Raw genomic sequence first — 16,547 nt, 5'->3', positions numbered from 1 at the left:
AATTTTCCTGGTGGATCTGTTAATGATGTAATGTGACTTCTCTTGGCAGTATACCAAATAGACTTTTAAGAAAAAATTTAATCCCGGCACTTGAGAGGCAGAGGCAGGCGGATTGCTATGAGTTCGAGGCCAGCCTGGTCTACAAAGGGAGGTTCAGGACAGCCAGGGCTACACAGAGAAACCTTGGGGTGGGGGGGGGGTTTTAAGGTAGGCTCTCATGCAACTTAAATTACACTCAAAACTTGCAATGTTTAAGGGCTGGAGAGATGGCTCAGTGGTTAAGAGCTCTGTTTGCTCTTCCAAAGGACCTGAGTTCAGTTCCCAGCACCCACATGGTGGCTCACAACTGTTAACTCCTGTTGGAAGAGATCTGACACCTACATAACCAATGCACATAAAATAAAACTATTTTAAAAAAAAACAACTTGCAGCCGGGCGTGGTGGCGCACGCCTTTAATCCCAGCACTCCGGAGGCAGAGGCAGGCGGATCGCTGTGAGTTCGAGGCCAGCCTGGTCTACAAAGTGAGTCCAGGACAGCCAAGGCTACCCATGTACTGGGATTACAGCCTTTGTGTTAAGGATATTGAACTCAGGATTTTGTGCATGCTAGGCTAGCACTGTACCTGCTGAGTTCATCTTAGTCCTTAACTTAACATTTTGTCTTTGGGGGGGCAAAAAAATCAGGCATAGTGTTTTATTTAGGTCCGTAACTCAGCACTAAGGAGGCTACATCAAGCAGATCCCTGTACATTTAAGGCCAAGTCTGCATGATTCCAGGGCACCTGGGCTACAGAGTGGCATCTTTTCTCAAACACCCCTGCATTGTTGGTTGTGAGCCTGGCCTTTAACGGCTGAGCCATCTTCCCAGCCCTCAAACACCTCATGTATTAGTTTTTTGTTGTGATAGAACACCATGATAAAAATTTATTTTGGTTTATGGTTTCAAAGGAGTCTCTTGAAGGCCCTGCAACAGATGTACAGAACAGAACAGGAGCTGGCTCACTTATTTTACCTGCACACCAGAAGCAGGAACATCAGGAGGTAGAGAGGCAAAGCTGAGACCCTCAAGGCTGGCCCTCAGTGACATTCTTCCTCCAGCAAAGCTCCACGCCCCTCAACAGTACCACCATTAAATCAGGGGTCAAGTGTCCAAGTCCATGAGCCCACGGAAGTGTTTTCCCATTTGAACCAGAGCTCTCCCTCAAAAACACAACAAAGCCGGGCGTGGTGGCGCACGCCTTTAATCCCAGCACTCGGGAGGCAGAGGCAGGCGGATCGCTGTGAGTTCGAGGCCAGCCTGGTCTACAAAGTGAGTCCAGGATGGCCAAGGCTACACAGAGAAACCCTGTCTCGAAAAAACCAAAAAAAAAAAAAAAAAAAAAAAAAACCACAACAAAAAGCCGGGCGTGGTGGCACATGCCTTTAATCCCGGCACTCAGGAGGCAGAGGCAGGCAGATCACTCACTTTGAGTTCGAGGCCAGCCTGGTCTAAAAAAAAAAAAAAAAAAGGCTCTAACCATAACCCAGCAGAGCACCCACAACACTAGTACATGGGAGAGCCCTGTAAAGTACTACTGGAGCAAGTAAATATGGAAAAACGAAATTTTAGGGGGAAACTAGTACAATCTCTCAAGTTTCTGTTGTTTTCTGAAATAGCTGGCCTAGAACTCAAGATCTGGCATCTGCCTCCTGAGCGCTGGGAATACAGCCATGTGCCATCATGGGACGTATACACTTAAGTGACCCATCATGCCCACGTGGGATGTATACACTTAAATGAAACCCATTGCTTTGTACATTTCTAAAATGGTAAAGATCAGGGACTAAAGAGTTGGCTCAGCGCCTGAGAGCACTGGTTGCCCTTGCAGAGGACCTGGGTTCAATTCCCAGCACTCATACGATGGATCACAACCATATTTAACTGCAGTTCCAATTGACCCAGTGCTCTTTTCTGACCTCTGGACATTACATGCCAACAGTGCACATACACACAGGCACACACTTGTGCATGTGAAATAATCTAAAAATAAATGCAGATTAAAATTGCAAAGAAAAGTAATTATGAAAAGCTAAGAGGCTGCATGTTACAATAGATTTGTCCAAACGTAGAATGTTCAGGAGTGAACCCTAGCTGTGCAAGGCAGCACAAGTCTGTAATCTTGCCACTAGAAGGCTGAGGCAAGAAGACTATGAGTTTGAGTCCATCCTGGGCTACAAGAAACCACATGGGTTTTTTTGTTTTTGTTTGTTTTTTGGTTTTTCAAGACAGGGTTTCTCTGTGTAGCCCTGGCTATCCTGGACTCGCTCTTGTAGACCAGGCTGGCTTTGAACTTACATCTATCCACCTGCCTCTGCCTCCCAAGTGCTAGGATTAAAAGTGTGTGCCACCATGCCCAGCTGTTTTTTGTTTTAAAAAATATTTATACAGTATTCTGCCCACATGTATGCCCACATGCCAGAAGACAGTACCAGATCTTGCTATAAATAGTTGTGAGCCATCATATGGTTGCTAGGAACTGCATTTAGGACCTTTGGAAGAACAGTGCTCTTAATCTCTGGTCATCTCTACCTTGTTTTGTTTTTATTTATTTTATTTTATTTATTTGGTTTTTCGAGACAGGGTTTCTCTGTGTTAGCCTTGGCTGTCCTGGAACTCTCTCTGTAGACCAGGCTGGCCTCAAACTCTAGGAGATAAGCCTGCCTCTGCCTCCCAAGTGCTGGGATGAAAGGCGTGCACCACCATGCCTGGCCTTGTTTTCTTTGTTTTGTTTTTTTGTTTTTTGAGACAGGGTTGTAAGCGTGCTTTTTCTTTGTTTGGGTTTTTGTTGTTTTGTTTTTTGAGACAGGGTTTCCCTTGTAGACCAGGCTGGCCTGGAACTCAGTGATCCATCTGCCTCTGCTTCCCAAAGGCGTGTATTACCATGCCCAGCTGCTTTTTTTTTTTTTTTTTTTTTTTTTTGGTTTTTGGAGACAGGGTTTCTCTGTGTAGCCTTGGACATCCTGGACTGAATTTTTTTTTTCAATGACACAAAATTTTAACTCCATCAGTCGAGAGGCAAAGGGAAGTGTGTTTCTAACAGTTTGAGACCAGCCAGATCTTCATAGTTCCAGGACAGTCAGGGCTACAAAGTGAGACACTGCTTCAAAATAAAATCAAGGGCTGGAGAAATGGCTCAGACTTTAAGAGCATTATCTGTTCTTCCAAAGGTCCTGAGTTCAATTCCCAGCACACATATGGTGGCTTACAACTGTCTTAACACCAGTTCCAGAGGTTCTGACACACTCTCACAGATACACATGCAGGCAAAACACCAATGCACATAAATAAATCATTTTTAAAAATAGGTAAATAAATGGGCTTTGGGTATAGCCTAAGAAAGGCTGTGACTTTGACCCCAGGAATAAAAGGAAAAAAAAAAAAAAGGTGGTGGCAGGAAGGAAGAGATAGCTCAACCATTAAGAGCACTTGATGAAAGCTGGATGTGGTGGTGCACGCCTTTAATCCCAGCTCTCGGGAGGCAGAAGCAGGCAGATCTCTGAGTTGAGGCCAGCCTGGTCTACAAAGCAAGTTCCAGGACAAACAGGGATACATGAAGAAACCTCTTCTTGAAAAAAAAAAAAAAAAAGAATGCTTGCTATACTTCCTGAGACAGGACAGTCAGGGATACATGAAGAAACCTCGTCTTGGGGAAAAAAAAAGAATACTTGCTATACTTCTGAGACAAGCCTTCACCATGATATGTACTTCTCAAAGCACCCTGCATGCACCAAACTCATCTAATAATTATGGCAAACTGGAGAGGTTTTGAAAAGATACCTGAAATTGCAGCTGCCAGTGAAAATGCCTGAATTTTAGTGGTCTGATTTTTATTTTTTTTTCCTGGTTTTGTTTTGTTTTTCAAGACAGGGTTTCTCTGTGTAGTCATGGCTGTCCTTGAACTCACAGACCCACCTGCCTCTGCCTCCCAGAGTGCTGGAATTACAGGCATGTGCAACAGTGCCAGTCCCCCCACCCCCACCCCTCGCCCCCACTGTGTTTTGAGACAAGGTTTCTCTGTTAACAGTCCTGGCTGTCCTGGAACTCGCTCTGTAGACCAGGCTGGCCTCAAACTCACAGAGCTGGGATTAAAGGCGTGGGCCACCACATCCGGCCATGTCTGGTTTTTAGCTATCTTGTGTGATAGCCTGTATATGAAAGCTGTGAGTCTACTGTGAACTATCGATGGAGCAATGTGCAGAATGTTCGCCCCACAAGGTGGCCTTCTAGAAAGAATTGCATAAACTCTGATAATTCACTTGAGAGCAAGGACATGGAGGGAGTGCCCTGGTGTGTCCACTTTATCTCTGTGGGAAAGGCCGAGGCCTGGGAAGAATATTCTTGGCTCTTTTCACATGACCAAAGATGAAAATGTATCCTCTGGCTGTCCTTGGGTTCCTGTCACTGTAAACATCTCCTCATGCTTTTAGAGCTCACACAGGAGGTGCTTTGTCACACCACTCTTGCACTCTACAGTCTTGCTCTAAAACCTTTACACTATCCAACAGGAAAATGGAGAGTTAGGACCATAAAAGGCCATAGAGAAGCACTCCGTAAATCCCATCACTCAGGAGGCAGAGGCTGGTGTAGCTCTTTGAAGCCAGCCAGGTTTACGTTTCCAAGCCAGGCAGGACTACACAATGAGACTATTTCTCAAAAAACAAGGAAAACAAAAAGGCAAGCCAGTGCGGCAGCTAGAGTCTGTAAACCCAGAAGCCCAGCTTGGGCAGACAGGAGGACTGCTGGAGCAAAGCAAAACGGAGTGAAACTGAGACAGAGCAGGCCCCTGGTCCTCTTCTCGCCTCCAAGAGTGAACAGACACAGGCACACCCCAGCACTCTTCTCTGGGTAAAGGGGCTTGCTTACTCCTTCAGGTAAAGACTGTTAGAACCTAGAGACCACTATTGGTCAACGAAATCAAAATGGAGCCTCATGTTATTGCCCCATGTGATCAAGTGAAAATTTGCTTATTTTGCTCTCCCAAGAAACCAGGAAAGAGGTAATAGTCAAATTCCAACCAGGTCAGGTACAGCTGGCATCATAAATTCTGCTTTGGAAGGAAAATAACTTGAAAACAATCATATCTCTTTTGAGTTCTTTTATTTCTTTCTTTTCTCTCTCGCTTTTTTTTTTTTTTTTTTTTTTTCCCGAGACAGGGTTTCTCTGTGTAGCCTTGGCTGTCCTGGACTCACTTTGTAGACCAGGCTGGCCTCGAACTCAAAGAGCTCTCTGCCTGCCTCTGCCTCCCGAGTGCTGGAATTAAAGGCGCGCGCCACCACACCCGGCCATACTAAATTATGAAATAGCCTCCTTGCCTCAGAAATCTCTTGTCTATTGAGGCATACTTAAAATGAAGTCGCTGTGTTCAGCAGGAAGGCACGAACCTCCCAAATCTTCCCAAAAGGCTCACAGGGGCGGATGATAATGTAATGGTTGATCTTCACCTACAACGCACTACACCACTGTGAGGTTATCATAACCGACCAGAGAAGCTGCATCTTGTCAGTTACTCTCCCCTCGCTTCGAGAACTTCTCGGAGGATTTTGTTGTTTAATATTTTTAATCCCCCCCTTTCTAGAATGCCGCCGGCCAACGGGCTGAGAACCGTACCACCCGTTTAGTCTAGGAGTCTGCGTGGAGGAGAAACGGCTCCACTGGACCTGACGCATGCGCACCTCTACCACGCCGCCAAGATGGGTGCCAGCCATCTTGTCGCGCGTAGGTCCCTGACGTGGGGTGGTCACGGAGGACAGCAGCGGCTGCCACGGAGCAGCGGCCGCAGAGCGATGACGCTCTCCCAGCCTGGTGCGAGCTGCGTAAGGCTCCCAGGGAGCGACCCCGTCTAGGAAGCGAAAAGCAGGGCCGAGCCCCGCACGCCCCAGGCCTCCCGGGTCGGCCATCCCAGGTCTTCCTCTCAGCCCGCTTCGCGCACACCTAACGCGCAGGCGCACAAAACAACGCAGCGGTCAGGTCCCGCCCCGCCCCACCCCCGAGGACACGCGGTCTCGCGCGGGCGCGCGCTTCCCGGACCCTCTCCCTTGATTGGCCAGCTTGCCCCGCCCATCACGCCTGCCCCTCCCCTTCAAGGTTTGAGGCGGAAGCGGAGGGGGCGGGGCCTGCTCGCGCGCGCGTGCGCACTGCTTCCGCTGGTCCTCCTTGCCGCTATTGCGTTGCAAGGGGGTGGGGGGGAAAGGAAAAGAGAGAGAAAAAAAATATTCCGGCTAAGGTAGCTTTGGGGCCTTTCTCCCCCGTGGTAGAGAATCGGAAGGAAAGGCTTTCTGCAGCGGAGGGACGGTCGGGTAGTACTAACGCTTCCCGGTAGCACGGCCTCCCTGGCTCACGGGGCGGGCGGGGAGAGGTTGCCCGGCGGGATGACGGGGGCCTAGAGAGTAGAGGGCCGTAGAGGGTTAAATAAAAATAAAGCACGTTAGTTCCCGGCGGCCGGGCGTTGCGGGCCCCGCGCCGGCCTCTCCGTCCCCGCCCCCGCACACAGCCAGGCCGGGCCGCCCTCGCCAGGGAGCCTCGGCGCGCGCAGCGTCCCCACCCCCTGGCCGCCTCCCCTCGGCGGCCGCCTCCACGCACTCGCAGTGATTGTTTTGCCCGCTCTCCGCCTCCCCCCGCGCCGCCGCCGCCGCCGCCGCCGCCGCCACAGGACCTGCGGCGCTAGCGCAGACCGGGAAGATGGCGGCCGGCGGCGGCGGAGGCAGCAGTAAGGCCTCCTCGTCGTCCTCGTCGTCGTCGGCCTCGTCCGCTGGGGCCCTGGAGTCTTCGCTGGATCGAAAATTCCAGTCGGTGACCAACACCATGGAATCCATCCAAGGCCTGTCGTCGTGGTGTATAGAGAACAAGAGGCACCACGGCACCATCGTCTCCCACTGGATAAAGTGGCTCCGGAGATGTGAGTGCGGGGCGAGGGCAGGGGCGCGCACCCCAAACACTCGGGGGTTTTGGTGGGTTCCCCCCCACGGATCCTCTGCTGCATGCAGTCGCGCGGGGGGTCCGGTTCACGTTTAAGCTGGGACGCGAGTGTTCCCCAAGCCCAGGCTCCGCTCTCAGGCACGGTTGCCCCGATCTGCAGGAGTCGGGGTTTTGGGGGGCAGGGAGCCTCGTTGCTTGGAATCTTTCAGCCTCCCTTTTGGCGTGACCTTGGCCGTTGGGCCTGGCTGGACCCGGAGAGATTGACTTGTTTTCCCTCCGGAGCCCTGTGAGGTGTGGTGTTGGGTTTTAAAAAAAATTTTTTTTTTTTCCTGAGCCCTCACGGAAATTGTCGCGTGCGTTTGTTCCTTAAAGGCCTTTGACGTGTTACCGATCCCTGGGCTTCCCTGGTGGCGGGCAGGCTAGGTTGTAAGCTTTGCGCTTTCCTGGAGTGTGCTGGCCCGGGCCAGTGTTTTCCGCCGACGTGAAACTTGGCGATCTGTGAGAAAGGGGGCCTGCTCTAGATGACGGTGCGCAGAGCTTGGCGTGTGGGGTAAGGAAGGACTTCCCTGCGCGGACCAGAGCTGCGCGAGGCGACCACCTGTTTTCCTCTTACCTGTGTTTGCAACAGTAAAATACAGACTTCAGGACACTGCCGAGACACAACTGCGAGGCTGTAGTCAGGACCCTCCGCGGTGCCGAAGCACAGAATGTGTCCGGACACTTTTAACCACCCGAGGCACGTTTTACAGAATTGAGTCTGTTTGCATAGGCAATCAAAATGGGAAATGTGGATTTTATTGATTTTAGCATATGAAACACCCCCCCCCGTTATATTTTTTTGCCTTCAGCCTTTGGGGTTCTCACCACACCGCTACTTTAATATACAAATGATGTCTTTTTTAAAAAATACGGATTCTTAAACTGGGCGTGGTGGCTCATGCTGCTCTGGGGGCTGAGGCAGGATTGCCACAAGTTTGAGGCCAGCTTGGGCTGCATAGTCCAACCAGCCTTAACCCGGAACTCCATACATATTTATTTGAGTTTTAGTTTGCTTTCTATCTATAAAGCCTTTTGCCAGTGGTACCCATTTAAGTTTTTTTGTTTTTTATTTCATGACTGTCTTTGCTTCTAAAACATTTTTGAGTTTACTTGTTGGTGAAGAAATGGATAAAACTTAAAGATTAAAGGCCCCAAATTTGAAATATTTTGCATTTAAAGTTACTGATGGGACAGTTGTTTTGGTTCTTTGAAATGTAGTGCTGAGGAGGATGTCAGAGAAAAAGAGGCAGGGTCGGCCAGTCTTCATTTACGGTGACCAGATCTTTTGTTTATTTCTTGCCAAAAGGTAAACTTAGTATCTGCAGTATCAAATGTGCTGTCATCTTCAAAGACTCAAATATGCATCTGCCACATGTCAGCCATGTCCTTGTCCCTTATAATATATCTATTACATGACATACATAACATGTAACACCGTATATGTATATTATACACCATAGAGGCTACTGAAGTGTAGAGAGGAAAGGAGGGCGCAGAGACGTCAGGTCGCTATGGTTACTCAGGAAAATGTAGTCGGCGACATCAGTGTAGCAAACACTGTGAGGAGGAGAACATCTTCCACCCTGTTTTAAATCATTTTACCAAGTTAGGAAGCATTTTTACGTCCCCTCCCGCTGGTCTCCCCAACCAGACCTTACATTATTTTCACGAGTGGGTTGGTCCCTCTCTCAGCCTTTTGGGATCACAAGTGACAGGTATCATACTTTTTTTCCTAGTCAGCAATAATGAGAAATGCTAGGAAAATTTTCCTGCCTATGCTGTTGTTTTGTGTCTGAGCTTATTTCCTTTGTTGGCACTAAGGGTAGGAGGGTGATGTTTTATCTGAAAAGTGCATTCTGCATAATTTAAATTAGGTTAAATGCATTTGACTTTTTCTTCTTTTCTTTATTTTTTTATTTTTGGTTTTTTTGAGACAGTGTTTTTCTGTGTGTAGCCCTACCTGTCCTGGACTTGTTCTGTAGACCAGGCTGGCCTAGAACTCTCATCAGAGATCCACCTGCCTCTGCCTCTGCTTCCTGAGTGCTGACTCCCCCCACCCCCTAGGAAATAGGCTTGATTTATGTAATAATTACTGAAGTGTTTGACTTTTTTAAACCTATCAATTTCACAATGAAGTGGAATTTAGCTTTCTAAAATGGCTAAGAATAATTTGTGGACATTAGTATTTGCACATGATAAATATTTGTCTCATAGGTAAAGCCTGAGTGATGAAGGCTAGGATGCAAATAGTTGATACAGTAGGCCTCTAGACTTCACAGTTGGAGTTTGGTTGTTAAGTTTGTTTAGGCAAAACTGTGAGGTAGATGGATCCCAAGCCCGCCTGCCTTGGCCCATTCTCCAGGAGCCACCTCTGCTTCTCCCTCTTTTTCTTTTCTCTCTCTCTTTCTTTCTTAAAGATTTATTTATTACACATACAGTGTTCTGCCTGCATGTGGGTTTTTTTGTTGTTTGTTTTTTGAGACATGGTCTCTCCTGTGTAGCCTTGGCTGTCCTGGACTTGCTTTGTAGACCAGGCTGGCCTTGAACTCACCGGGATCCACCTGCCTCCGCCTCCCGAGCACTGGGATTAAAGGCCTGCGCCATAACATCCAGCTGCTTCTTCCTTTTCTTATGACATCCACTATTTACTCATTTAGGCTTCAGTTAAATTTAAGTGACTGTGCTAGGTATATCAGGAGACGTTTTTTTGTTTTGGCTTGGTTTTGGTTTTTTGAGACAGGGTTTCTCTGTGTAGCTCTGGCTGTCTTAGACTTACTTTGTAGACGAGGCTGGCTTCAAACTCACATCAATCCGCCTGCCTCTGCCTCCCAAGTGCTGGGATTAAAAAAGGCATGCGCTGCCAGGCCCGGCTCAAGAGATGTTTTATTTCTGTCGTTTTGTGGTGCATCTAATTCATTAAGGATACTGAGTGTACCCTTAGTCTGATGATGTATAATAAGAACAGACTTTGTATTCATTGTAAAGGAAAAAAATTAATGAGCAAGCATGCTTGTTTCTTACACAAGTTTCACTGATTTCATATTCTGTAACACTCACCTTCTGTCAGTCTGGGTTACCCTGGCTGGCTGGTTTGCTGTTAAGTGTGTAGCCCACATTGGTCTCCAGCATCTTCCTCTCTCAGCCTCCCTGTTGCTGGGTTTGTAGCTATTCACCACCATACTTGGCGGCCATCATTTGCTGAGTGGTCTTTTTATGGTATGAACAGGCACCGCGCCTCTGCTTTGTTGTTGGAGAGACTCAGGGTTTTCTGTGCGGTCCTGGCTTCCGTGGAACTTGCTCTGTAGACAAGGCTGGCTGGAGTAAAGGTGTTGGCTACCGTGCCCATCTCGTGGCTCCACTTTTAACCTTCCGCTGATACACTGTTGCAGTAGGAGAAGTTAGAGGTTTTCGTACTGTGGTCTCTGAGGGCCGGCATCACCTGTGGTGCTTGCTTCAGTCGCTGCTGCCTTCATCGAGAACATTACCCTCCTCAGGAACACCGTTTGTCATTACCTTCAATTGCAGTTACATCTTTTTTTTCTTTTTCGGAGACAGGGTCTCATTGTGTTGCCCTGGCTGGCCTGGGCTAGCTCTGTCTACCAGGCTGACCTCCAGTTCACAGAGCTCCACCTGCCTCTGCCTCCTAAATGCTGGCATTAAAGGCGCTCAGCACATTTGGCAGGCAGATCATCTTATTTTCAGCATGCTAAATTAGTGTATTTACTTGTTATTTTTTATTGCCTATTTTTCTCAAATGTCAGGGCGGTGTCTTGTTTGTCTCTTTATCCCCAAGCACTTGATAAGATCAGTAAATGTTCGCCAAAAGGCGAATAAAAATACTTGTTCCTGGCTTAGTGGTACATGCCTGCAGTCCTGGCACTTGGAATTCTGAGGCAGAAGGGTTATAAGTTTGAAGTCAGCTTGGGCTATACTGTTTTAAACCCCCACGCCCCCAAAGAAACTTGATCAATTTCTTTAAATTCCTTTTTATGAAGATACTTATATTTAGTGAAACTGTAGGGATGGCTTGCCTGCTGGCTCAGGATATGACTCTTACTTGGACTTGATGTGTCATTTAACCAGGTTATCTTGTTTGTTTGTTTTGTTTTGTTTTGTTTTTCGAGACAGGATTTCTCTGTGCAGCCTTGGCTGTCCTGGACTCGCTTTGTAGACCAGGCTGGCCTCTACCTCCCCAAGTGCTGGGATTAAAGGCATGTGCGACAGTGCCCAGCTACGTCTGGGTTTCTACCTTCCTTTACTGACTCTTGTTTTTCAAACTACAAATAAAATGATAACCTGGGGCAGACATTGTGGCTCATGCCTTTAATCCCAGCACTCAGGAGGCAGAGGCAGGCAGTTCACTTTGAGTTCGAGGCCAGCCTGGTCTACAAAGTGAGTCCATGATGGCCAAGGCTAACACAGAGAAACTCTGTCTCAACCAACCAGAAAAGAGGGGCTGGAGAGATGGCTCAGTGGTTAAGAGCACCACCTACTCTTCCAGAGGTCCTGAGTTCAATTCCCAGCAACCACATGATGGCTATAATGAGATCTGCTGCTGCCCTCTTGTGTAAAGCACTCACATGCAATAAATAAAGTAAATAAATCTTAAAGAAAGAAAGACAAACCAGAAAAGAAAAAGAAAAAAAAAAAAAAAAAAAGAGTAGATATAGATAGGTTAGATCTTAGCTCCATCCCTCCATCCTGAGGGATGCAGGGTGCCAATTACTTAAACCATGGACTCTATCTCTTAATCTACAGGGAGCATCGCACTCTCATAGAATTTGTGGCCTGGGTTTAATGAACTAATGCAAGTTAACCTCAGAAATGTAAATTATTTACTGTGGAGACCCTGAGCATTCAGGAGGGTCACAGCAAAGCCTAGCCTGGAGAACAGGGTGGGGTCATCCGGTCAGCGGGAGAGAGCCATCTTGTCTTGTCTGGGCACAGGGCTGCAGGCTGGCTTACCCTTACCCTCCTGCTTCCCGTGCGTCACCATAGCAGCGTGCTGCTTGCCTGGCTTAAAACAGCAGCAAAACCCAGGGCTGAACTGTGTGATGTTGGTTGTGGTGGAACTTAACACGACCAGGAGGCTAAACTTACTCAGAGATGCTCCTGCCTGGGCCTCCTGAGTGCTGGGTTGAAGGCCTTTGCCTGCACCACCACACCTGCAGACCTAATGGTGTGTGTATTTGTTTGTTTTTAAGTTGACATAAGATTGTCCATACTTACAGTCTGACTATATAGACTATATACTTGCACGTTTATATTGTATATAATGTTCAAGCCAAGGTGAATATTATCTCCTCAAACACATTTTTTTGTGGAGAATGTTGAAGCTTTAATTTTTATTTTATGTGTATGAGTGTTTCCCTGTGTGTGCACCACTCGAGGGCCTGGTGCCTGCAGAGCCAGAGGAGTGTTGGAGCCCCTAGAATTGCATACAAGTGGCTGTGAGCTGCCGTGGGGTGCTGCTCTCGTTTCGTTGCTGTTTGTTTGTTATTTTGACTGTATGGCCCAAACTAGCCAGAGTCCTATCTGTTGTCTCTGAGCTGTGCAGTGACTCTCCCCGGTCCTCAGTGTGAGCAGCGTTTGCTCTAAACACTAAACCCTCTTTCTAGCCCCACAGTTTTGATTTTTTTGTTTGTTTTATTCTTTCTCCACTGTGGTAAAAATAATTATTTGATGTTCTGAAAATCATGTTTGTTTTTAATCTAATAAAAAAGGGAAAACAAGTTGAATGTATTTAAGCTGTGTAAAAATCCCCGCTGAATGTGAAGTTTACTACATTAAATAATAAAAGGAAGTTTGGGTTATATAATGTTTGGAGTGCAGGAGGGAGTTCAGTCTGTTACACATATTTTGTGAGGTAAGAGTGTTTGGGACTGAGCCTCCACTTTGAGCTGCCAGCGTGTGGTCTGTACCACTGAGCTAACTCTCAGCCTCCTTACTTATCTTTGATTATTATGCTTACTGAAGACCCAGAACCATTTTCTGCAGTCTGGTCTCTGAAATGTAGCTCTTCCCTTAACTACTTATTTTCTATGATTGTTTGTTTGAGACAGGGTTTCTCTGTGTAGCCCTGGCTGTCCTGGACTCATTTTGTAGACCAGGCTGGCCTCGAACTCACAGAGATCCACCTGCCTCTGTCTCCCGAGTGCTGGGATTAAAGGCGTGCGCCACTGTTCCCGGCCTATTTACCTTCTCTGTAATCTGTCTGTTGTAGTAGCTAGCTTTAGGCTAGATCTGTAGAGTATGCCAGTACAGCTATAGCTGTGCAGTGAAGTAGATACTACATCCAACTTTGAGTTGAAATACTTTTTATGTGTTTTGAGATGGAGGGTTGTCTAGGCTTTAAGATCCTCTTTTTTTTTTTTTTTTTTTTTTTGCTTTTGGAATATTGAAAATCCTCTCCAAGAGGCTGGAAAGATGGCTCAGCAGTTAAGAGAGCTTGTTGTTTTATCATGAGAAGCAAGTTTGTTTTGCAGAAACTATATTGGATATTTCAGACACCTGCAACTCAGCTCCAGGGAATTGAATCTCTCTTCCTGGCTTCTTTGGGCACCGGCACGCACACGTGCATGTACGTTCACAGACACAGATATATGAACAATACAAATGAATATTTTAAAAAACAAAAACTTTTATTGAAACACAGTTAGTTGTTGTCAAGCTTAATTACCTGACTGTGCTGTAGAAGAGGGGATTTATTCCTCTCCTGGCTGCGCTCCTGTGCCTGTTGGCCATCAACAAATATTTACAGAACACCTACTGTGCCACATACTGTCTATGTGAGATATAGCAGGTGAGCAAAAACAGGCCAAGCGCTTTCCTGTCAGACAACTCAGTTGGTGAGGTAAGACAGACAGACACCGGATAAAGTGAAAACGTAGTTAAATCTGTTAGACGGTGGTAAATGCTATGAAGCAGAAATGGGGAGTACAGAGTGTTGGGGAGGCTCGGACTGTCAGATCAGAGGTAGAGAAACTGAGAAGGTGACATCTGAGTAGGTAAGTCCGCAGTGTTCACAACAGCCAGAGAAGGTGGCTCAGCTGGGAAAGGTGCTTGCCACCTAGTCTGACAGCCTGAGTTCTGTCCCCAGGACCCATGGCTATAAAATAAATACAAAAAAAGTTAAAAGCGGAAAGAACAGAAAAACACTAAGTTCCTGAGGCTAGAGTGTGTTTGGTGAGCTGACGAAGGTTGAGAAGCATTTGGGGTGGAGAACAGTTACAGAGGAGCCTCACCAGCAGACAGGTCACAGCTTGTGATGGGATGGAGAGAGTGCAGGGATTATTTTAAGTTTTATTTTTTATGTATATGAGAGTGTGTGTCTGTTAGTGTGTGCGCACACCCATGTGTGTGCGTGCGTGCACGTGCATGAATGTGCCCATGGAGGCCAGAGAAGTATCAGATCTGTCAGAGCTGGAGTTTCAGAAGGTTGTGAGCCACCTGACAGGGCACTGGGATCGGAGCTCAAGTCCTCTGGAAACATGAGCAAGCACTCTTAACTGCCTTAATAGGCAGTGTGAGGATTTTGGATTGGTGGGGGAGGGGGGAGGTTGTTGTTTTTTTTATTGTTGTTGTTGTTGTTGTTTGAGACAGTCTCTCATGTAACCTAGGCTGGCATCACCCTTACCTTGTAGCTGAGGATGACTTTGAATTTTTGTTCTTCCTGCATCCAGGTCCTGAGTGCTAAGATTGTAGTCATGGGCCACGATGCCCAGTGTGTGCAGTGCCTCAGATTGAACCCTGGGGGCCGTGTGAATTCTAGGCGAGCCATATCCTTGGCCCAGGACTTTTATACAGAGAGCCGTTTGCTCAGAGGAGGGATGTTATCTGCTTTATGATAGCCTGTGCGTGAGTGTGTGTGTGTGTGTGTGTGTGTGTGTGTGTGTGTGTGTGTGTGTGTGTGTACACACATGTGCACGGACATGTGATTGAACCAAGGGCTGAATATACGCTGAATGATGATTGGTTTTTGAATATATGCTAACTGATGATTGTTTCTGAGACAGTCTTATGTAGCCCTTGGTAGCCTTCATGATCTTGAGCTGATCTTCCTGCGTCTGCCTCCCAAGTGCAGGAATATTGATGTGTTACCGTGGCAGGGTTGCTGACGTGTTACCGTGGTGGATGTAGAATGTGGTGAGTGCTAGACAAACATTTTACAAACTGAGCTAGACGAGCACTTGGTGACCAGAGAGTTGGTGATTACCGGGGAAGGCTGAAAATGGAACAGATTTTGAAAGGTATGTTAAATTTGGGATGCTTGCTATTTAAAATACCTAGAGATATAATTCACAGATGTAAAATTCACCCGTTTGAAGTTGTTTTAGTGTATTCATAATAATGTTTAAGTCACCATAGGATCTGGGTAGTTGAGACATGGGGCCTGTGAACCTACAGCCAGCCAGAGCTGCATGCCAACAGCAGAAAGCATGCTTAGTGTGTTCTAGGCACGGGAAATTTCATGCTTGGGTGGGAGCTGGCTGTGAAGTCCATGGGTGGGGTGCTCACACTGAGACTGATTCGGAAGTCAAGAAACATGGAAAAATATCATCTGTATCTCCATGAACTTAGCACACTGCAATAAAGAAAAGGTGATGCAGACATTCAAAAGGACGACAGGGTGGACGGATGGAAGGATGGACGGATAGCCCTGGCTGTCCTGGGACTCACTCTGTAGACCTCAGTAAGCCTGGAACTCAGGGATCTGCCTACCTGTGCTTCTTGGGTGCTAGGATTAACAGCGCACCGCCATGCTTGGCTCCCAGCTCTTTTTTTTTAAATGGCTTATTTTTCTTTTTTATGTCTGTTGGTGTTTTGCCTGCATGTGTGTCTGTCTGTGTGTCCCTGAAACCTGGGTCCTTTGGAAGAGCAAGCCAGTGCTCTTAGCCATGATGAGCCAGCTCTCTAGCCCAAAATGCCTGATTCTTAGACCAGGCATGGCAGTGCACCAGCACTCTGCAGGAGAAGCAGGCAGACCTCTGTGACTCTGAGGCCAGCCTGGTGTACAGAGAGAGACCCTGTCTTAAAACAGCATCACCCCCACTTTGACCTCCCCCACAAAAGGCTAATTTTTCATCTCGGTCTCTGATTTTGTTGTTGTCTTTGTTTTTAAACAGTCTTTCTCTGTGTAGCCCAGGGTGGCCTTAAACTTGGAGTCTCCTGCCTCAACCTTCTAAATACTAGAATTGTAGTTGTGCACCTCACTGGGTGAGAATAGAGGCTTTTGTTTTGTTTGAGACAGGGTCTGTCTGTGCTAGCTTGGAACTCAGAAGATCTCCTGCCTCTGCCTCCTGAGTGACGCCTCAGTAGCTAGTGACAGAGTTAGATAGATGCTTTTTAGTGAAACAGACTACATGGTAAGCACTGGGTATGATTATGGTCTGTTTCCTCCTACTCTTCATTCTCTCCTCTGTCTTACTCTGCGCTAGAGCTCGCTTCTAGTTCTTGGTACTTACTAGCAGGGATACATGCTACTCTTTGGTAAAAGTTGCACTGCCCAGGTGTCCTGGCACACACTTTTAATTTCAGCACTTAGAGGCAGGTC

The 16,547-nt window shown here is 47.2% G+C and overlaps 1 protein-coding gene across 1 annotated transcript in view; it reads left to right on the top strand.

The window, feature by feature from the left end:
• Positions 1–6,671: 6,671 nt before the first annotated feature.
• Rprd2 (regulation of nuclear pre-mRNA domain containing 2) overlaps positions 6,672–16,547 on the top strand; it is a 43,641-nt gene continuing 33,765 nt past the window's right edge. The window contains exon 1 of the mRNA XM_051157714.1: positions 6,672–6,935. Within this exon, the coding sequence (XP_051013671.1) occupies positions 6,719–6,935 (217 nt within the window). The 5' untranslated portion in view covers positions 6,672–6,718. The remainder of the gene's footprint in view (positions 6,936–16,547) is intronic.

The sequence above is a fragment of the Acomys russatus genome, chromosome 15 (assembly GCF_903995435.1).
Source record: "Acomys russatus chromosome 15, mAcoRus1.1, whole genome shotgun sequence".
Classification (NCBI taxonomy): Eukaryota; Metazoa; Chordata; class Mammalia; order Rodentia; family Muridae; genus Acomys; species Acomys russatus.
This window is presented reverse-complemented; position numbering and strand designations above follow the sequence as displayed.